Source organism: Alternaria incomplexa (assembly GCF_024043165.1).
Source record: "Alternaria incomplexa strain BMP 0042 chromosome Unknown scaffold_4, whole genome shotgun sequence".
Classification (NCBI taxonomy): domain Eukaryota; kingdom Fungi; phylum Ascomycota; class Dothideomycetes; order Pleosporales; family Pleosporaceae; genus Alternaria; species Alternaria incomplexa.
The window spans coordinates 97,375-118,649 of NW_026249853.1; the positions used below are offsets into that span (position 1 = coordinate 97,375).

At 53.4% G+C, this 21,275-nt stretch overlaps 8 protein-coding genes across 8 annotated transcripts; 5 read left to right on the forward strand and 3 right to left on the reverse strand.

Annotated features, from left to right (window-relative positions):
• Window positions 1-390: 390 nt before the first annotated feature.
• Window positions 391-2,989, forward strand: J4E90_003222 (uncharacterized protein; the record flags this gene model as incomplete). Its single annotated transcript, XM_051432793.1, has 3 exons — window positions 391-464; window positions 521-1,184; window positions 1,235-2,989. 3 exons carry the CDS (start codon window positions 391-393, stop codon window positions 2,987-2,989), a joined length of 2,493 nt encoding a protein of 830 aa, XP_051292691.1.
• A 1,531-nt stretch (window positions 2,990-4,520) lies between these two features.
• On the forward strand, window positions 4,521-6,840 carry GSY1 (glycogen synthase; the record flags this gene model as incomplete). The annotated part of the gene is made up of 5 exons (XM_051432794.1): window positions 4,521-4,593; window positions 4,644-4,741; window positions 4,791-5,066; window positions 5,118-6,673; window positions 6,726-6,840. The coding sequence occupies 5 exons, from the start codon at window positions 4,521-4,523 to the stop codon at window positions 6,838-6,840; spliced, it is 2,118 nt and encodes a 705-aa protein (XP_051292692.1).
• Window positions 6,841-8,256: 1,416 nt separating this feature from the next.
• On the forward strand, window positions 8,257-10,964 carry J4E90_003224 (uncharacterized protein; the record flags this gene model as incomplete). The annotated part of the gene is made up of 4 exons (XM_051432795.1): window positions 8,257-8,356; window positions 8,409-8,529; window positions 8,579-8,612; window positions 8,661-10,964. 4 exons carry the CDS (start codon window positions 8,257-8,259, stop codon window positions 10,962-10,964), a joined length of 2,559 nt encoding a protein of 852 aa, XP_051292693.1.
• Window positions 10,965-11,520: 556 nt separating this feature from the next.
• J4E90_003225 (uncharacterized protein) lies at window positions 11,521-12,763 on the reverse strand (the record flags this gene model as incomplete). The annotated part of the gene is made up of 4 exons (XM_051432796.1): window positions 11,521-11,828; window positions 11,877-12,318; window positions 12,378-12,472; window positions 12,526-12,763. 4 exons carry the CDS (start codon window positions 12,761-12,763, stop codon window positions 11,521-11,523), a joined length of 1,083 nt encoding a protein of 360 aa, XP_051292694.1.
• A 500-nt stretch (window positions 12,764-13,263) lies between these two features.
• Window positions 13,264-14,965, forward strand: J4E90_003226 (uncharacterized protein; the record flags this gene model as incomplete). The annotated part of the gene is made up of 3 exons (XM_051432797.1): window positions 13,264-13,449; window positions 13,558-13,691; window positions 13,747-14,965. 3 exons carry the CDS (start codon window positions 13,264-13,266, stop codon window positions 14,963-14,965), a joined length of 1,539 nt encoding a protein of 512 aa, XP_051292695.1.
• Window positions 14,966-15,735: 770 nt separating this feature from the next.
• J4E90_003227 (uncharacterized protein) lies at window positions 15,736-16,951 on the forward strand (the record flags this gene model as incomplete). The annotated part of the gene is made up of 4 exons (XM_051432798.1): window positions 15,736-15,833; window positions 15,893-15,915; window positions 15,966-16,678; window positions 16,730-16,951. The coding sequence occupies 4 exons, from the start codon at window positions 15,736-15,738 to the stop codon at window positions 16,949-16,951; spliced, it is 1,056 nt and encodes a 351-aa protein (XP_051292696.1).
• Window positions 16,952-17,106: 155 nt separating this feature from the next.
• J4E90_003228 (uncharacterized protein) lies at window positions 17,107-18,828 on the reverse strand (the record flags this gene model as incomplete). Its single annotated transcript, XM_051432799.1, has 1 exon — window positions 17,107-18,828. The coding sequence occupies one exon, from the start codon at window positions 18,826-18,828 to the stop codon at window positions 17,107-17,109; it is 1,722 nt and encodes a 573-aa protein (XP_051292697.1).
• Window positions 18,829-19,451: 623 nt separating this feature from the next.
• J4E90_003229 (uncharacterized protein) lies at window positions 19,452-21,206 on the reverse strand (the record flags this gene model as incomplete). Its single annotated transcript, XM_051432800.1, has 1 exon — window positions 19,452-21,206. One exon carries the CDS (start codon window positions 21,204-21,206, stop codon window positions 19,452-19,454), a length of 1,755 nt encoding a protein of 584 aa, XP_051292698.1.
• Between the last annotated feature and the right edge of the window lie 69 nt (window positions 21,207-21,275).

Here is a 21,275-nt window from a genome sequence, read left to right on the forward strand (position 1 = left end):
TTGCTTCTTCCCACACTCCCTGCGCCGCTCCCCCTCACTTGCTTGGTGTATGCCCTCCAGCCTCTGTCTCCTATGTCCCTTACCTGTCGTCGCACAGGCACGCAGAGTCGTGTCGCACAGCAGCATAGCACAACATGGCCACGGAAACAATCCCCTCGTCGGCGGCGGCAGCCCCCAAGATCTCGCGCTATAGGAGTGTGAGGCGCGCGCAAGAACAGCAACACCACACTTCGCCAGGCGCGCCCGCAGTGCCTCCCATGCCCGCCGTGTCCGAGATGCAGCCTCAAAGCGATGCGCCCATCAGCAGGAGCATGAGCCGCTACCACCGCAGGCCAACTACCTCGCACGCGACCAGCCCAAACCCCCCGCCCCGTTCGAATACAATCCCAAATGCCCCTCCTCCCCTTCCTGCGCAAGTACCGCCCTCTACGCCCTCTACGCCCTCTACATCCCGGAACCGTGCTGTGAGTTCGCCGTACCAATCGTCGCATTCCGCAAACACCGGCCAGCGTCGGCCCAGGACCGCCAGAACGCGCACGACAGAGGCCTCGCCGCCCGTCTCCAATGCGCCGCGACAGCAGTCGCTCAGAGGCGATGACAGCGCGAGAGAGGTCTTGCAGCGGGAGAAGGAGAGACAGCGACAGCTCAAAGAAAAATATGAGGCAGAGGCGCGCGCACAGAAGCAGGCGAAGCAGGCCGAGCTGGACAGAATCGAGAGGATGCGACACGAAGAGGAAGAAGCTGCGCGCTTAGACGCCCAACGAGAGATGGAAGAAGCCGAGGCCCTACGTCGGCAGAGGGAAGAACAAAAGGCCGAACAAGAACGTGGCAGACGATTGCAGAAGGCCGAGAACCAGAAAGTCCTCCAACAGAGGGAAGAGGGCGTCCGCAAGGCAAAGCTCGAAGAGAAGGAGCGGCAGGCAACCCTCGCAAAGCTTGAACAGAAGGCCCGAAAAGCTCCCTCTTCCTCGCCTCCAGTATCGCCACCGCGGCAGCAGGAGACAGGTTTCGGAATGTTCAAGAGGAGAAAGGATGAAGCTTTGGGTCTAGATGCCCCTGTGCAACAACCAACTGCACCGCAACTGAGTCTTAATCTCGGAGAGGAGGAAACTATCAGACCCGGCGGAGGTGGCGTTGTTCTAGGCATCGATGCGCCTACATCCGCCGTGAATGCCGGTGATAGAGTATGTACATCATTCATCAAACACGAACATGCGACTAACAGCCGTAATAGCGCGTTAAAGTCGTGTGCAACGAGAAGCGCATCCTGCTCCCTGTGACTCCAACCACGACTCCTCTCGATCTTATCAAGTCTGCTGCCACGGTGCTCACAGACCCCATTGACGTTCGCACAGCTGTCATTTCCGAGCTCTTCACCAAAGTCAGCATCACACGCCCCCTTCGCAACTACGAGTACGTGAGAGATGTGATGAACTCCTGGGATTACGACAATCAAAACGAACTTACCATCATTGACTCTGATGTCGACGGTATCGACCAGGACAGTCTACTCTCGTACAAGGTCCCAGACACCAGACCAGAGGGCGCTTCGTGCTTTATCCAATACTCATCAAGACCTGGGAAATGGAGTAAACGACTTCTCATCCTTCGCCCAGACGGACAATTAGTCATGGCCAAGAACGAAAAGACCAAGGAAAAGGACCAGGAAAACATCTGCACACTCACAGACTACGACATCTACTCGGTGACCCAGTCCAAGCTGGCACGGGTGAAGCCTCCAAAGAAGATTTGCTATGCCGTCAAGAGTATGCAAAAGTCTAACATCTTTGCGGACGAGTCGCAGTATGTCCACTTCTTCTGTACCAACGACCGAAACATAGCGAACACGTTCTACACAGCGTTACAGACGTGGCGGAGTTGGTATCTCAAACACCAGAAGGGCGAGGGTTTGAAGAAGAAGACTCATGCGACACGCAATGTGTCCGGGGCTGCTGAAGCCGCACAGACGTCCTCGCATTCAAGAGGAGAATCAGTTGGGTCGCATTACCAGCTCGGTGCTTTCTCGTCCTTGCTCGATATGGACAGTTTCAACAAGACGCTGGACCAGATTGAAGTTCACAAACCGGGAGAGTTTCCAGACGACAAACCTCTTTCCAAGCTCGATAGTAGGGCAATGCACTCGCGGATGAAGTCGATACGGGTAAAGCAACCACCCCCAGCCGCTTTCAGCAAGAGTGGTCTGGTCGCAGAAAGCACTTCACCGCCGAGTGCCCGCAGTCGAAGTGTTGATCAGCAAGGCGAGGAGGCGTTTGCATCGAGCGGCCTTCTGGGACGTAGCTACACGCAACGTCAAGCCGCTCTACAAGCTCGTGAGCCGTCAGGCCCGTTCACAGAAGGACCATCTCTGCTGAACAACATGGGCCGTGTAGCCCAAGTATCGTCCAATGATTCTGGCCTGAAACGTAATACCTCAGTCCGCAGCAATCATCACCGGCGAGCATCCAGCGATCTTCAACGTAGTGCTTCGAAGCGTGTACCTGGCATGCCCGAGCCTTTGGTCGATCTAACACCCCAGTACCGCCCGCCACCGCAGCATCTCAACAAGGGCAAAGGCTACAATCCAGGAGCTGGCGCCGGGCCGTTGGTCGAAAGTGCAACGTCGATCGAGGAGGCTATCAAGGTTCCCTCATCAACAGACTGGCGCGCCGGTCGTCCAGGTACATCGCGAGCCGCTGGTGGCCACGAACGCACGCGCTCGCTCAAGGGTCGTGGCGAGCCATTGGCTGCGTATACACAAAACAACCATCTCGGTGCTCCAGAGGATGACAGTAAGGCGTTTACCGGAGGCGGTTTGCTATCTCAAGCCGGCTACTCGCAGGGGAAGGACATGGTGGGTAGGGGCGTTATGGATGGTAGTAAAGCCAAGGGCCCCATGGTCAACCTCTCGTCGAACAACGAATTCGCACAAGGCAGTTTGCTGAGTGCGCTGCCAAACGCTGCTCCGGTCATCGATCGGAGTGGTAAGTAGGGTCGTTTGCTTGCGATGAGTCGCTCATGGATTGCTCGACGGGTACCTTTTTTTGCTTGGGGTTCTTTGGCATTCATCGTTTTCATTTGTTGGCGCTGCGCGTTTAGCTCGATATCCAATGCTTTGGCTGCACTTTCCTATGTCGCCTGTTACGGCCTGGGTGGTATCTGGTATAATAGATTTATAGAGGCCGTGAGAGGGGAGTAGTCCAATGCTTGTTCTGGACTCTATGACACAAAAGCAAATGCAAAAGATTTCTAGAAGAAGCTTCTTTTGCTCTCCAGCCATCTCGTAGGGTCGTTCGCTGTTCAAGGCTGCTGACATGTTGTATTCGAGACTCTCACCAGTCGAGTGCCATTGTCTAGACCTTGGTGTATCAGGCACTGACCGTATACGAGTCATGCACCTGCCTAGCAACCCAGCACGATGCTGGTATACGGCCATACAGTGCTGCTAGACAATAACGACCGAGATGCAATACGACACGGCTCGCAAGGAAAACCTTTTCTTCCGATGAACTCTCCGCAGCGCATCGCACACATGTCACACGGCGCGGCAGTGGCTTTCGTGGGCCCTTCACGTGCTCCTCTCCGCCTCCACCCACGACCCACTAATGGCGCTGTGGAGAGAGTTGGCGTGCTGTCGACTTCTCCCACCGTTCGCGGGAACCCCGCAATTGTCGGCCTTACTGCACTCCGTATGACGGAATACTGCAGCAAGCGGCCATGCTGCAGCGCCTCGGCAGTCGAACGCAGCGCGCAGCTCTTGCATCCAGCTGACCCTTTTGATGTTCTTGATGCGTCTGAAAGCGGACGAGCATAGACAAGCAGACAGGAATAAGCGAGCAGCTCAACGGGCGGCGGGATCGGACGATGCTCCGCTTCTCATTTCCAAAGGAAACTGTTGAGTTGTTGACTCGCGGCCTTGGCCTCGCCCGTTGCGCTTCAGCCTCAGAATTGGGCGCTGCCCGTGGGGTCGACGCTGGCTCCAAGTGCAGCGCGGCGAGTATGAACAGTGTCGGAGAGACGTGGTGCAGCTGTGACGGGGCGCGTGAAGGTGGCCAGGCTAAATGGCAGTTTAAACGTGAATGGGCAGTAGAAGCCGAGCGCCTACGTCACGCCAGAGTACGCCGGCGGTCCTACGACGATTGATCCGATACCCAAAGAGGAATCCCAACCTCCACCGGGTAGCCAACGCTCGTGCGCCAAACAATAGCGGCCCAGCATTTCTGTCCCCAGGGCGCCTGCAAAACATCTTTCCTCGACTATTAGACAGAGTTTGCTTGCTGCTGCTCTGCTGCTACCAGTCCAATTGCTCCTGCAGCTCCACTACACCGTGTCCGCCGCCAGCACTTCGTACTCAACCGGGAGTAATCGAACCGCTTGTCTAGCGCGGCCACCTGCAGTAGCTCAACCAAGCACCGAGCTCAAGCTCTCACACTCCCTCGACTTTCCAAGCTTTCTCTTCCCTAGAAAGAGCTCCGACCTTGCCATTGCGCCTTCCCACTATCTCCTCACAACACCCACCCACAATGGCTGAGACCGGCGCGAGAGACGTGCAGAACCACGTCCTGTTCGAGGTTGCGACCGAAGTCGCAAACAGAGGTAGCTTTCATCCCAACTTGATGCCCTTCCGCAATGCTAACCAGTCTCAGTCGGCGGTATCTACTCAGTCCTCAAGTCCAAGGCCCAGGTCACCACCGCTGAGTATGGCGCCGCATACACCCTCTTGGGCCCGTGGAACAGAGCTTCGGTAGGCGCAACCCACGGCATCTTGGAACCAAAAATTAACGAGATAACAGGCGGCCGTCGAAGTAGAGCCCATCGAGCCCAAAGACCCGGCGTTGATTGCGACCATGAAGTCTATGGACGACCGTGGTATCAAGATGCTGTACGGACGTTGGTTGATCGACGGTGCCCCACGTGTGCTCCTCTTCGACACTGGTACCGGCTACAGGTGGCTTGACGAGTGGAAGGGCGACCTCTGGTCGTCCACCGGCATTCCTTCGCCGCCTGGCGATTCCGAGACCAACGAGGCCATTGTTTTTGGTTACCTCATTGCGTGGTTCCTAGGCGAGGTAAGTTGAGAACATGTGCAGTCGCTGCGAGCTGCGCTAACTACTCTCCAGTACGTCTACCACGAGAAGAAGCGAGCCGTCATTGTTCAGTTCCACGAGTGGCTGGCAGGTGTCGCAGTCCCGCTCTGCAAGAAGCGCCGCATCGATGTTACCACCATCTTCACTACCCACGCTACGCTCCTCGGTCGCTACCTCTGCGCCGGCTCGGTCGATTTCTACAACAACCTCCAATATTTCGACGTGGACGCTGAGGCGGGAAAGCGCGGTATTTACCACCGCTACTGCATCGAGCGCGCCGCCACACACGCTGCTGATGTCTTCACCACGGTTTCCCACATCACCGCATACGAGAGCGAGCATCTTCTGAAGCGAAAGCCGGACGGTGTCTTGCCCAACGGTCTGAACGTCAAGAAGTTTTCGGCTACTCACGAGTTCCAAAACTTGCATCAGCAAGCCAAGGTCAAGATCAATGACTTCGTGCGCGGACATTTCTACGGCCACAACGACTTCGACCCTGAGAACACCCTCTACTTCTTTACCGCCGGTCGCTATGAGTACCGCAATAAGGGTGTGGACATGTTCATTGAGTCGTTAGCCCGGCTGAACCATAAGATGAAGAACGAGAACTCCAACATGACAGTCGTTGCTTTCATCATTCTTCCCGCGCAGACGACGTCGCTCTCGGTCGACTCACTAAAGGGACAAGCAGTCATCAAGGCGCTTCACGACAGCGTAAACAACATCGCCGAGAATGTTGCTAAGAAGTTGTTTGAGCGTTCGTTGACCTGGACGGAGGGCTCTGAGCTCCCCGAGGACAAGGACTTGATCACGCCCGCTGATAAGATCTTGCTCCGCCGACGGTTGTTTGCCATGAAGCGTCACAACCTTCCGCCCATTGTTACTCACAACATGGTCAACGATGCTGAAGACCCAGTCCTGAACCAGCTCCGCCGCTGCCAGCTCTTCAACCACCCATCGGATCGCGTTAAGGTTGTGTTCCATCCCGAGTTCTTGAACTCGGCGAACCCTGTCTTGCCATTAGACTATGATGATTTTGTTCGTGGAACTCACCTCGGTGTCTTCTCATCCTACTACGAACCCTGGGGTTACACTCCGGCTGAGTGCACCGTGATGGGTGTTCCCAGCATCACAACTAACCTGTCCGGCTTCGGTTGCTACATGGAGGAACTGATTGAAAATGCCCAGGACTATGGTATCTATATCGTAGACCGAAGGATGAAGGGCGTGGACGACTCAGTCAACCAGCTTGTCGACTACATGTTCGAATTCACCAAGAAGAGCAAGCGCCAGCGTATCAACCAGCGTAACCGGACCGAGAGACTCAGCGACTTGCTCGACTGGAAGCGCATGGGCTTGGAGTACGTCAAGGCCCGACAATTGGCTCTTCGACGTGCGTACCCTGCGGCATACGAAGACGATGATGAGCCAGATTTCTTCAGCTCGCAAGACGTCAAGATCTCACGGCCGTTGTCCGAGCCCGGGTCTCCCCGCGATCGTTCGGGCATGATGACGCCCGGTGACTTTGCCTCGCTGCAGGAGGGCCGCGAGGGACTGAGCACCGAGGACTACATTGCGTGGAAGCTCCCGTAAGTGATGATCAGAATGTGATGCACCATGGCAACGCTAACAACTGCGCAGTGAAGAAGAAGAGGCTGACGACTTTACCTTCCCGCTAACGTTGAAGACGAAGAGTAAGCCTAATTCAGGCGCCACAACTCCTACTCTCTCTGCTGCACCAAACGGTACTGACTAGCCAACTCTTTTCTGTAGGGTGACGAAGAAACCGAACGAGGAAGAGAAGCAAAGACTTCCAAAATTGCAATGATCTATTCCTTTATGCTTGGCTTGATTTCATACGCATTTACTGCATTGGCGACGACGAATGGACGTACGAGACGGAATAGTGGAGGATATGGATGTCTTGCCTCGGAGCAGGATCAAGTGTATTTTAGGATGTGAATATCAGGGTCCGTTGGTCTGCTCCACATCCTTGCGCGGTCCGAATATGACTATTGTTGATGCCGAATGTCCGAACCAAGCATGCATACGCGTCTTCTCCCTAGAAAACGAGCTCGGCATGCTAAATAAAAGCAAAGCTGACGGGATAAAATCAACTAGCGAAGCAGGTATACAGTTTGGGCGTGCAACGACAAGCGTCCAAAGTGCCGAAGCCTCCGTGAATCGATGCACCCAAATGACTGGCTAGAACGCCAAACTGTGGCGCAGCAATCGCAGAAGAAATGAGGACGACGAAAGTCCGTGAGCCCAGCGAAACGTGAACTAGCCTTTGTCATTCGCCCCAGTAATCAAGCGCACCTTATCAAGGCCAAAGCAAGCATCTTGTCCTGAAACAAAAGTGCATACTCGCCGGTGCCGCGGTATCCTTGGCTATGGTCGGCGCTGTTGCCGTTTGTTGTTGTGTTGGGGTGGTGAGATATCAGCTCGGCCGGCGGACGAAGCCCGTATCGCGATATGCGCTGGCGAAGGTGGTCTTTCATGCAAAGTCGATGTCCACACCCACCATATATATTGAGATGTGGAGGGGCATTGTTTATCAAATCCTCATTTGGGACTGCTCACGCGACGCGGGAGGAAGGATAGCGGGGCGGAGCGGAAGCATCGCAGTGGAGAATAAGCACACGTCCAACGTGCATGCAGATCAAAAAGCACGTTGCACATGTGAACTCTGGTTGCAGCGTAGTGCCGTGGCTATGGTGTGGCAGGAAGGCCTTCTCGATTGGATTCCCATGTGCACTACAGGGGTCTGTTAAAACTCCGGTTGCGAATAGCAGGGCTGGGCATTCCGTGGCCTCGATGCCCCTTTAGCGTCATCGCCGCACCTGGCAGCGCGACAAGCCGGCAATCTTTCACAGCGCACCACTCGACTACCGTCCCGCAACGCGACCCATAGTTCACAGCGCCCACTCGAACTAACACTTCGCCCTCTTCTTTCCTCAAATATGCACCACTACCACGGAGCTTTTCTGCGACGCGCTACCGGCTCGGTCCGTTGACGTTCTCTCTGCTTGGGGCGCGCTCGATTAGACTCGAACTTTCAGCTCTTCCTTCCCACTGCCTCTGCTGATCTCACCTCTTTCAACCTGACAAGTCCCGCTCACTGGGTGCCATTCACTCTTTCCCATCGCCTTGGAAGCCCACTGGTGGCAACATGTTCGGCCCATGGCTTGTCATGTTCGCATGGCTGAAGCAGCGCCTCCCGTCCAGTTTCAAGGCCCTCAAACCACACGCCAACTTTATCACCCTTCACTGTATGCGCACTACAAGAGGGGAGGGACTGAACTGTGGCTGATAGGTTTACAGATTCGTATATCATTGGGTGGGCGCTCATTGGATCCGTCATCATATACGGCAGTGGTCGCATACCCTATGTCGATGCGCTCTTCTTTGCAAGCGGCGCAGCAACACAGAGTGGCTTGAACACGTATGTTAGTCCCTGATGTATGAGGGCAGTGAACTGACTGCCAGCGCAGAATTGACATAAACACACTGGATCTATATCAACAGGTATGTGATGCGTTTGAAATCTACAAGTCTTTTGCTAACAACAAACAGATAGTCATCTACTTTATCGCCAGCTTATGTACGCCCATCTTCATCCACAGCTCCGTCGTAGTCGTTCGCCTCTATTGGTTCGAAAAGCGTTTCCAGAACATCGTGCTCGAGAGAGGAAACCGGAGCGGTCGGACTCGCACACTTTCTAGGAGGAAGAGTGAGATGAATGCAGCAACAGAACGTAATGTTGGACAAGAAGAGCAAGCGGTCGGCGCTCGTGAGATTCGGGTCATGCGTGGATCCAGTGGCCACGCACACGGTGGAACAATCGCGAACGAGTACGCCTTCAGTGACGGACTGGACTGGACTGGCAATGGCATACGCCCGAGAAGATCTAGTTCCAGCGAGGACGAAATGCCACCGTTCCGGCCGACGACTCCCGTTCAAACTGCTCCATCTGGCATTGTATGGGCCGACAATCTCAGCACACCTAAGGAAAAGAAGCCCAAGGAGTCGCTTGAAGAATCCCCTGGTGGCCGCCTTCCACAGTCCAACAAAGAGAAGAGTATCGCTTTCGTAGAAGCGCAGCGAAACCCGACAGCGAGGAACAAGCTTCGTATACCAGGTCCACGCGACTTCGACCAGGGGCTCATCCCAGAGGCTGTCAAAGGAGAAGAAGAATTGGACAGAGTTGCGAGCAGACTATCGCATGAGTCTCATCCCAAGCGAGAGCGTTCAAATTCTGTTCCCCATGCTCTGAACGGAGACGATCGCCCCTTCAGGAATCACATCACCATCGACGTACCGGACCGGCAGCAACGCCCTACCGGGCACTCTGTCTATGACAGAACCAGGACCAATGAGGGCGATGCAAACGTGCCTGCATCGAGCATGCATCTACGTAATAGGTCACGATCAAGAACATTTACCAGCTTCCTTACCAGGACCAAGACCGAAGAGGAGGACCCGATGCCCTACCTCAGCTGGACACCCACCCTCGGACGCAACTCAAATTTTGTTGATTTGACTGAAGAACAAAGGGAAGAGCTCGGTGGTATCGAATATCGTGCTCTGAAGCTGCTCGCCATGATCCTCATCATATTCTACCTCGGGTGGCACACCATCGGCATTATATGTTTGGCGCCATGGATCAACAACGACGCTCACTATAGTGGTGTCGTGAGAGATTTTGGCGTTGACCCAACTTGGTGGAGCTTTTTTACTTCAGCCTCCCTGTTCAACGATCTGGGATTCACTCTCACTCCAGATTCGATGGTCTCTTTCCAGCTAGCTGTGTGGCCCCTTGTGCTGGGTACCTTCCTGATCATCATCGGAAATACCGGGTTTCCTTGTATGCTTCGGTTCACCATCTGGATGTACTCCCTGATGGTACCCAAGAGCAGTGCCATCTGGGAAGAGCTTCGTTTCCTGTTGGATCACCCGCGTCGGTGCTTTACTCTACTATTCCCAAGCAAGGCAAATTGGTGGCTGTTCTGGATCCTTGTCGTCCTGAATGGTGTCGATCTCATCTTCTTCATCATTCTCGATCTCAACGACCCGACCGTGACCTCGCTATCCGGTGGTCACCGCTTCCTCGCTGGTCTCTTCCAAGCTGCCTCAACGCGTACTGCAGGTTTCGCCGTTGTCAACATCGCCGATCTGCACCCTGCGGTCCAAGTCAGCTACCTCATCATGATGTACATTTCGATCTTCCCCATCGCCATGTCTATTCGCCAGTCGAATGTCTACGAGGAGAAGTCACTGGGTGTCTGGGCCGCAGACGACGAGGACGACACTCAATCCAGCTACCTCTCGCATCATCTGCGTCGCCAACTCTCATTCGATTTATGGTTCGTCTTCTTGGGTTTCTTCCTCATCGCCATCATCGAAGGCGTGCGCCTCGAGAATACGAATGAATACGCGTTCAGCCTGTTCTCCGTCCTTTTCGAGATTGTCTCTGCGTACGGTACGGTCGGACTGAGTCAGGGATTCCCCGGATTCAACACGTCCTTCTCCGGCCAGTTTAAGACACTGAGCAAACTCATCATCATCGCCATGCAGATCCGTGGAAGACATCGTGGTCTTCCATATGCTCTCGATCGTGCCATCTTGCTTCCATCGGAAACTCTTCACCAGAAAGAGAACGAAGATGCGACGAGACGTGCACGACGTGGTAGCAACGCTATGGATCTCGGTGTCAGCATGAGTATGGATGGCATTACAAGGACAGGTACTGGACTCAGTCGCAAGAGTACGGCGAGTGGCGAAAGAGTGCCACAAAGTAAACCTAAGCAACTCAAGCGCATCATCAGCGGCGCTTTCAGTGCGGGTCCGACGGGCCAATTTAGGGAAAAGAGGACATGATGAGTATCCTTATAGTCACGACTTTGTGGGTGTTCAAGGCGCTTTGGGGCTTCGGTATAGCGTGGCGTACATCGGTGTTCGTAGATATATCTGTTCTTTGTTGTTTGGTGGGTGGGCTTTAGATCTGATAGCGTTCATGTGTGGGTTGCAATATCCGTCGATGCGGTGATTTTGTTGTAGCTGGTATATACGTCCAACATATAGTACGGACAATGCAAACTTTCATGTTCACTTTGCGGGTTTTTTCGATGCTGAAGCTGATAGACTCGAACCAACTATCATGCAACATGTCTCGGTTCTCCGAAGAAGTGAAGCTACGAAGTCGTTATACATTTGACATCGTGCTCGTGTGGGGGACTATTTGCGAATTATTGTACGATGACGTAGCCATTGCACGCTTGGATCTCAGCACGCGAGGGCACAGGCACCGACCCTAAGAAATCTGGCTTGCAGCGCGACAGTCGCGCGAGCGATGGAATGATGCGAGTCGGTGATGTAATGCAACGCTAAGTACCAGCCACCATTCAATTCTTCCCCACCGCGATCGATCTCTATGCTATCTCAGACCCAAAGCCTCCCTTCTCCCTTGACTTCCCAAATCCAGATACGGTGCTTCGCCCAAGCTACAGACCCGATCGCCCGCTCGGGCCTCTTCGTAATCGTACGTTGCGCAATGCCACGTGCTTCGATTGTCCCAGATAGCCAGATCATTCGGCCGCCACTTGAACCGTACCTGCGCATCGTGGTTCTGCGTCACAAGATTGAACAAGTACGGTAAGATGAGGTCAGATTCGTCCTTCGTGACGCCGTTGATGCGTTTCGTGAATCCTTTATTCACGTATACTGATTTCCAGCCGGTCACGGCTGCACGATAAGTCAGCGAGTGCAGCGCAAGAGCAACGTCAAACTTACGGTTCGTGCGAATGACCGGATGTGTGGCTGTGAGAGCATCACCATGGTTCAATAGATTGCCTCTCACATCCTTCCGGAGCGGATTTCCTAGTCGCGCTGCCTCGTCCAGGAAGAACTTCGCATCATGCGTCGCAGTCAGGCCCTCCAAAAACGAACGCATAGCAGGAGAGAGGCGATCGTAGATTTCGTAGCCGGAAGCCCAGAGCGTATCACCGCCCGTTGCTGGTAATGTGTGGATTTTCAACATCGCATAGTCCGATGGGACTGGCTCAAATGTGATGTCGCTATGCCAGCCCGCACTTGCAAGGCGAGATACGTCCGAGAGTTGGTGAGTGAGACCGCCACCTTTCTTTTGCTTTTCGCTACTTATAACTGAGATCTGGTCGCCGAGCTCAGATCCCTCTTCGGTGAGAGGATGTACGTGTAAACTTGAGGAAGAAGGCTAATGTGTTGTCAGTTTATTGCTTGATTAGAACCTACATCGCAGTCAATTGGACGTACACAGCCAGACAATTCGGTGATTCGCAGCATCAAGTCCTTCATCTGATTCGGCGTAACATCTTGATCTCGCAGAAAGACAACGCCACGTTGTGAGACTGGAACTATAAGTCAGCCATGAGTCCATCAAGCTGCACACAGAGAGTCATACCCGTTATTGCCAGATCTTTGATCGTAGCATCGCCCCATCGGAGCAGATCAGTCACTTGAAGACCTTCGAACTCCCTTCCAATGACTGGGGTCAAGTCTTGGTGTCTGAAGCTGTCCAAGGATCCGGAATAGATCAAGGGCTCCAACAGTCTCGATCGGGCGCTTGGGTGACCACCAATGATATTTGCATCTCCGTCTTCATGAACGTCTTCCATACGACTGCGCTTGACTGAAGGCATCTTGAAGGCAATGTGGTGCGCGGTTAGTGCAACTTCCGGCTCAAATTCAGTGTTGTAAAACGCTTGGATAGCCTCCAAACCAACGGCTCCGAATGTCTGGAAGTCCAGGACATATAATCATTCCCGGAACCAGGGTGACACCACCGCATGCATGGTAAAGCACGTCATCGGACTAGTTGTACGCTCTGGGTCTAGGCGTGCCGGGCCTAGCCTACATGACCCCGTGAACGCCAAGTCGGATGTCGACAGTAAGACCAATAGGAGATGCATCAACATGCACAACATTGTGCTTTCCCCTCGTTCTTCGGGGCAATTACTACCTCGGTAGGATGGCGACGATGGCGACGGGATGAGCTTGAATTGCGACATGCCATGTCCAAAGTAATAAATAGGAGACAAGAGAGCATAGCAGGGAATGGGCAGTGTCCAGTCTATCACATCTCAGCAATAACCTTCCTTCGTGGCAATTGTGCTGTAGCCGACAATCGCAGCCCTTGACGATGGGCAACGACATAGAAGCATCCCCGCACACCACACGGATCAGTGAAGATGCCAATTCGCTCAAATCATCGGCCCACGTGGGTAGAGAGGAACTTGCGGATATCGTCCCACCCCACGAGACGTACGAAGGCCGGCATCGCTTCGACCCCCAGGCGAGCTGGACGATTGAGGAAGAACGGCGCGTGGTGCGCAAGACAGACCTCCGGCTACTCACATGGCTCTGTCTCATGATGTTCGGGCTGCAGGAAAGTTCATACATTGTGCTAGTCGATCAGAAATACTGACTATCACAGCTCGATCGTGGAAACATATCGAATGCACTCGCAGACAATCTTCTGGAGGACCTCGGGTTGACTTCTGACGACTACAACAATGGAACAACGATACAGTTGGTATGCTTTCTAGCAGCTGAATTCCCAGTGCAGTTGTGAGTATCACCGATTTTCTTGTTGAAGTCTTTCTCTAACTGTGTTCTTATACAGTCTCACCAAACGCTATGGCTTCAAGTATATCCTCCCGACCATGATGCTTGCTTGGGGAACTGCATCTTGGGGCCAGGCGTGGATGCACGACCGAACTTCGTTTTACCTGGGCCGTGCAGCCATCGGACTTTGCGAAGGTGGTTTCATCCCCGGTGTAATCTTGTTCGCGACCTACTTTTACAAGTCCAAGGAGCTTTCTCTACGCCTGGCAGCCTTCTGGTCGACACTCAACATCGCACGTGTCATCTCGGCCTTACTTGCGGCGGGGATTCTGGAGATGCGCGGTGTTGGTGGAAAGCCAGGTTGGTTCTGGCTATTTCTCCTCGAAGGCCTTTTGACGGTCGTCATCGCCATTCTCTCGTACTTGTATTTGCCCACCGCGCCGACATCCACCAAGAATGTGCTTTGGCGTCAAGGTTGGTACACTGAGCGGGAAGAAGTCATCATGGTCAACCGTATACTCCGAGACGACCCAGCCAAAGGCCTCACTGCTCTCAAAGAGCCAGCAACGTTCAAAGACATCCGCGCGGCCTGGTCAGATTCCTCCATGTGGGGTTTATACTTCATCGGCCTTGTCGCTTACATCCCTGCCTCGCCGGTGCAAGGATACCTCACTCTCACGCTTAAACGCCTCGGCTTCAGCACCTTCAACAGCAACATGTTGACAATTCCGTCTGCGGCCCTCCAGGTTGTTACTATGCTAGCATTGGCATACTCAAGCGACTATTTCAACGAACGTACTTTCCATTGTATATTCGGCGAATTCTGGATCATGCCGCTTCTTATTGCGTTGTTGACACTGCCCGATGGTGGCCGTGAATGGGGCCGCTTTTCCCTAATCACACTGATCTCCGGATATCCATATTTCCATCCCTTGGTCTCTTCTTGGATATCCGAGAACACTTTTGACGTCAAGAAACGTGCGATTACGGCCGCAACGTACAATGTCATTGTGCAGATTGGATCTCTGATCAGTTCACAGATCTACCGCAAGTACGATGGCCCGTACTACAAGCAGGGAAACTCTGTTCTTGTGGCTATATGCGCGCTGAGTGTCATTACTTTCCTTGTGCAACGGCAGACTTTGGTCCGCCTCAACAAAAGGAAACAGATACAGTGGGAACAGATGACTTCAGAAGAGAAGGCTCTGTACCAAGCAGACATCATCTCCCGAGAGAAGGATGGCAACAAGCGGTTAGACTTCAGGTTCACACTCTGATCTCGTTGGGAAACGATAGCCGGTGGAATCCACAGACAGTCAATGTCAACATGCATAGCAGCATCACATGGTCTCTTTAATCGATCCGACTACCAACCAATGCCCCCTCGCCTTTTAGTTGCACCGAACTATCTACGACCCGTCGTTGAGATTAACCCGAGGTTGCATTCCAAAGTTCGAATTCCAAAGTTCTGATACCCATTATATACCATTTCCAAAGAGACATCATCGGAGAGTATGTCAGTTATACTTTCAATACACTTTGAATCATTCTTTTTCTGTTTTTCCTACACGACGTTGCGAATGATCGCGCGTCGATTGCGCGTATGGTGAGTAAACGTCTCTGCGTCGGCTGCAAAGAGCCGCCTTGTTCAACGAAGACGTCTCTAGCCTGATCCACTTTCCCTACCGCGCCCCACAACTGCCCGGAACCATCGCATGTCGTGATTGCGGGGATCAATGACGACCTCGGGAATCTCCACGATGTTACGAGTCATTCCGAAACCCTGGATACCAAGGCCGCGGCAGCACAGCGCCCAACTCGCTGCAACTGCCCAACTGAGGTTTTCCGTCCGATGCGGCAGGCTACATCGCCGGCATCGCCTTTCATGGAGGATTCGCCGCTTTGAGCGTAGTCAGCAGAACTGTTGAAGGCTTTGGTAAGACCTGTGACTGAAGATGGCGGTTTGTACTTGAGGGACCACCTTGCTCCAGCACCCATAAGAAATCAACGTGTGAATCCATCACCAAATTATTCAAACACACGCAAGATGGCTTGGGAAGAACCTCGTAAAACGGGCATGCAGTACCGCCGCCTAGGTAATTCGGGCTTGCATGTCTCTGCGCTGGGCCTAGGAGGATGGCTCACGTACGTTCACTCATCTTCTTTTCTGGAAAATACTTGGGCATAGACTTATCAGATTATAGTTTTGGAGGCCACGTAGAAAATGGTACTTTGTGCCTGTACGCTCTTCAGCCACTTCACTAACGCCATTATCAGAACTTACGTTCTCCATCATGAAGACGGCCTACGATAATGGGATCACATTCTTCGACACGGCTGAATCTTACGCCGCAGGCCAGTCCGAGATCATTATGGGCCAGGCCATCAAGAAATTCGCATGGAACCGAAACGACATTGTGATATCCACAAAACTCAACTGGGGCGGCGCAAACGGCGAAGTGCTTGTCAACAACCACGGTCTCTCGCGCAAACACATCATCGAGGGTCTTCGCGCATCTCTCAAACGCATGGATCTGGAGTATGTCGATATAGTGTATGCGCACCGTCCGGATCGCCTTACACCCATGGAAGAAACAGTTCGCGCATTCAACCATGTCATCGAGCAGAAGGGCTGGGCTTTGTACTGGGGCACGTCAGAATGGTCTGCAGACGAGATTGCCGAGGCTTGCGGAATAGCGAAGCAGCTGGGTCTCATCGCACCAGTAGTGGAGCAGCCGCAGTATAACCTGCTCGAGAGGAAGAAGGTGGAGAGTGAGTTCCAGCGCCTGTATGCGCGGTTCGGGATTGGGTTGACTACATTTTCGCCACTGAAGTTTGGCCTGCTTAGCGGAAAGTACAATGATAGCCCGGATGCGCCGCCAGCAGGATCGAGGTTCGCTGAAGGAAAAGATGGTTTTGTGAGTGGAATGCGCGACCGATATGGAAATGATGAGTGGAGTGGTATGATTGGCGCAGCGAGGAAATTGAAGGTAAATCAAGTCCCCATGCCTCCTTGATGGCATCTAGCTAACTGTGAGCAGCCGATCGCGGACAAGCTGGGTGTCAGCCAGTCGCAGTTGTCGCTTGCGTGGTGCTTGAAGAACCCGCATGTATCTGCGGTGATCACTGGCGCATCAAGGCCAGAGCAGGTGGTGGACAACTGTGCAGCCTTGAAGATTATAGACAAGCTTACGCCAGATGTGATGGCTGAAATCGACGCTGTGGTGGGAAGCGTTCAGCTGGATCCTGCTCGGCAAGATTAAAAACACTCGTTAGCTTTTGAATCAAAATCGACCTCCTTCACCAGTGAGGTGAAAGTGAAAATCTCGGCTGATAATGTCCGTATTCTTATCTGAACGCCTGAAATGCTAACAGGGCCGCACGCTATGCAATAACAACTATGGTTCTTCCTACAATCCTAACGTTTCTTGTGTTGATCATTCTTGACTTCCTTCTCTTGTGGCAAGATCTCGTGGACCTTCATATCTAATCCCACCCAGAACTTCCTGCCTCGCCACTCTACTGTAACACCTCCCCAGAAGGCGGTGACCCAGACTGGTAATGCGAAAATCTCGCGGCCGAGCCACGCAAATAAGAAGTCTATGAAGTTTCTCCTCGCGCCATCAAGTAGACTAGGTTCACCTGGTGTTTTGTTGCCAAGCAGAGGTTCTAGAACCTCGGTACGGTGGTACGCAGAGGCTGATCGTTGAGGCAGGATGAAGTCAGGGGTGTCGGAATCAATCTCGACGGTCTTCGCGCAGTGCAGCAGCAGATACTGGACATAGTCTACAAGGCACCATGCGGATAGGTGTAGAAGCCAGATCAGGAAGAAAGAGGTCCATGCTGGGCTGATGCCGATTCTGTGGAAGAAGGGTAGTGTCGTTAGAGCATAGGCGCCATACAGCCCACAAACGATACTTTCTGTACCTGGCTCCACAAACGTCGCCAAAGTCACCGTGAACTTCCGTACTCGTAACCATCGAATGCGACGTTGCAGGTAGGCCATAACAGACGTATGGCTGATTGGCTGAAAGCAAAAGTCACCGAAGAGCATTGCATGCTTGCCCCAAGCCTCTTTTGCCGTCCCTGGCTCGGGTTTGTAGCCTCGTTCCTCGAAAGCTTGAGGTTGCTTCCATAACACATCGCCAATGAGATGATCCTCGCAGATGTTGTCGGAGAAGAAGTCGATGCCGGGAGCGCGGTCTGGATTCGATGAGGTGACGTAGTTGAGGTGGGAGCGACGGAACATGGTACTCTTGCCCATGATGCAAGGTGCCACAGCGACTGTATTGATGGCTTGGTAGAATTTGGCATGGGCAGAAGACATAAAAGCTTCGTCGAGACGTCCTCCGCCGCGCTGCAGCAGCTTCCTGATAGTGCTGCTGGAGTGATTGCGCGGATCGGAAGACGTGCTTGCCGCGATGCTAGTCGACTCAGCTACAGCACCAGGCTTGCCTCCGAGCAATTCCTTCCTGTCCTGAAGCGAGAGACCTTGCGAGTCGAGATCTACCGTAAGAGGCGTCTGGTGAACGAACTTGTACTTTGTCTTCTTGTTGCCATGCTTGTCCTTTCCAAATCCACATAGCAGGTCCACCAATCGCCCGCAAACGCCCTTGCCGACCCAGACGTTGCAGTCAAGTACCCATACGATGTCGCCCTTGGCCTCCCTGTAGGCGCGACTCATGTTCCTAATCTTCGGATTGGGCCCCAGCGCGTTGTTATCCTTCAGTAGCAGCGGATCCTCCTCCTCGACTAAGATGTGTACGTCGGCATCCGGGAAATCTTTGCATAGGTGCTCGAGGATCGGGAAGGCAGGATCGGAACGCTCGGGAATGCAGAACACGGTGTTCAGTTTGTCTTTGGGATACGTCTGGCGGAGGGTGGCTGCAAGACACTCGTACAATCGCGGATCAAGGCCTTTGACCGGCCGTATAACGGTGACTTGAGGGACTTCGTTCTCATCTAATGTCGTTACGCATGTTGCCTGCTGGGGTCTCCTCCAATAGTAGCGGAATAGTTGGACGAAGCCGATGGCACAGACACTCCAAACTATCACCCACCAAATCAAGCAGCCGGTCGCAATGATGGTGCGCGACATGGAGACATCTTGTCCCGTCGCGAAATTGGGCGCGCGAAGCATGCGCGACAGTGTGGGAGGGTCGGAATGAGGGTGGGGTGTTGGCGAATCTCGCGGCGCGGAGGTTGCGGAGAACCAGGAAGCGACGAGCGCCAAGACGCAGCACCACTTGACGATGTTCAGGGGTATTGTACAGATGCACTTCCACAAAGATGGGAAAAGGAACAGGCGTAATGTAGCTGTTGAAATCGGAGCAGCTTCCTGTCCTACAATTGTTTGCTGATCCGAACGGTCCGACTTCACCGCCAGGGACATCCATGGATCGCGATCGTTTGTTGCGATCAGACTTCGTGCACACCGACAAAGCAGTTAACCCGACATCGATTTCCATAGATGGCCATCTGCAAATCGATTACCCACTTTAGATTATGGACTGGTTCACTTGTCTAGTTGACCACCTGATGACGGAAGATTTGATCGCCCAAGACTTTACACTCTCCGCAGACTTTTTTGACACTGAACATTACATAGCATGTGCTTGAGATAAATTCCGGAGGGACATATTAATATATTAAAACACTTCCATGTGAGTGAGGTAAAGATGTGTATCAGCCCCAAAACTTCGTTGTGAAAAAGCCTTCTTGAAATCAGGTGAAATGCCATGTACCGATTGAGCTCAGCCTTTCTCAAGTTTTCGGCTTCTTGCGCACTAGGCCTGCTGTCAAAGTGTTCACCCCATTTGCAGCGCTTGCATTGGTAATGGGTGTGGGATCTATCTTTGCCTTCTTCCTGACTGTGCCTTCTCCTAGTATTTGCGCGGACTCTGCAGGCTTTTCTGCGCCAACCGCCGCTTCTGATGGGATATCGGGTTTCCTCTTCTTTCGCACACCCATGACCATGGTAGGTGTCACGCCGTTTGTTGCATCCGAAGGTTTTACTGGAGCGACATACTCCTTTATCCCCTCGACTGTGAAGCTCCATTCGTCCATACCCCCGAGAACAGCAATTTCCTCTTTCCACTTCCTCGTACTTCGTGCTGCTGCCTTTCGGTTTGCGAACGTCTGTTGCAAAAGGACCTCGTGTGCGCGGTCGTAGTTCTTGAGCGAAAAGCAGATGGTGCCGCGTGAGGAAGCGGGCCATCTCCAGTATGGACTGTTCTCAGGAAGGTTCTTGGCGGAGCTTGAAGAGAAGTTGGACGACGTTGATAAATTTGAAGAGCTGTTCTTGATCTTTGGCAGGACCAGGGGAATTGGTCCGTACCTAGTTTTAGCCTCTTGTCTGCGTCGACTCGCCTTCTTCCGTTTTGGACTGGGCATGTTCTCTTGCGAGTCAAGCTGTGAGAACGACTGCGACGCTGATTGCTGCGAAGGCATGTCCTCGTCTTCTTCGGGTATCGAAGGCTTGGGTGGTGTTATGACGACCCAGATGAAACCTACTATACGCCCTGAAGAGCACTCTTGCCTGAAGGCCATGAATTCCCAGAACTGGTCAAGTGTCTTAACGCTCTTCCAGTGCCCATTGCTTCTCGAGGGTGTGCCTCCATCTACTACCATGGCATCGGTACCCCGATCAGGAAGTTCTTCGTCCAGTTCGTCAAGGAATCTGGCTTTTGGGTCGTCTGGAAAGTGTGGTACGAGGCAGCGCGGTGGAGCGGCAGGGTAGGGAGCGATCTGTAGGAGCGGGTGTGTGGTTACCCAGCGTCGAGGGGTGTTCGGGACGGGGGGTGGAGGAATGTATCGCAGCGTGTCGTATGGCTCGAAGCCCGGTATCACCAGGTAGCCTTTGGCTGTGGACTCGGATTGGACTAACGTGCTGTCCGCCTTCGAGCCGTCATCATCAACCAGCCGTTCGGCGAAGGGCTTCCGCTCTCCTTCAGCCTTGTACTCCCATATGATGGGATCGAGCACTCTGCACCACCATTTCACCAAGCCCCTGTCATCTAGCACATGCTTGTTCTTATTCTCGATGCTTGCCGGAAACAGGTATTGATCCTGTGCCCTGGCGAAGAGAGACACTACCAGCTTCTTCCCTTCCCTCTGTCGTTCTCGTGCTAGCCAGGATACAAAGGTGCCACAAATGGCTTTCAGAGGTGACGCAGACTGGGCTCGCGGTAGTTGTAGTTCGGATATATAGCCTGTCGAGTCGGCTTTGGAGACGAAGATGGTCGTAAGGTTTCGCGTGGAGTAGATCAAGACTTCAATTGCCAATATAAGAAGCTCCTCGGGCAGTTCCGAGGCTGCTGCATCTTTTGGGACTATCGACGCTGCCAAGGTCTGCGATTCGCAGTATGTTCGTTCGGACTTGCCATGGGGCGGCGCGGAGAAGAGGGCGGAGGACTTGGAGGGCGGCGTTGAGTAGTGGTAGAAGGTGATGGGCACGTCTTTGGGCAGTTGTTCGGCGAGTAACTCTTTCAGCGGCCTGGAAACCCCAGCGCTCGTCATGATGACCCAAGAGAAGCGCAGCAAGGGGAAGCGTCGCGTATCGGGGGGCGCACGATGGGGAGCGGCAGG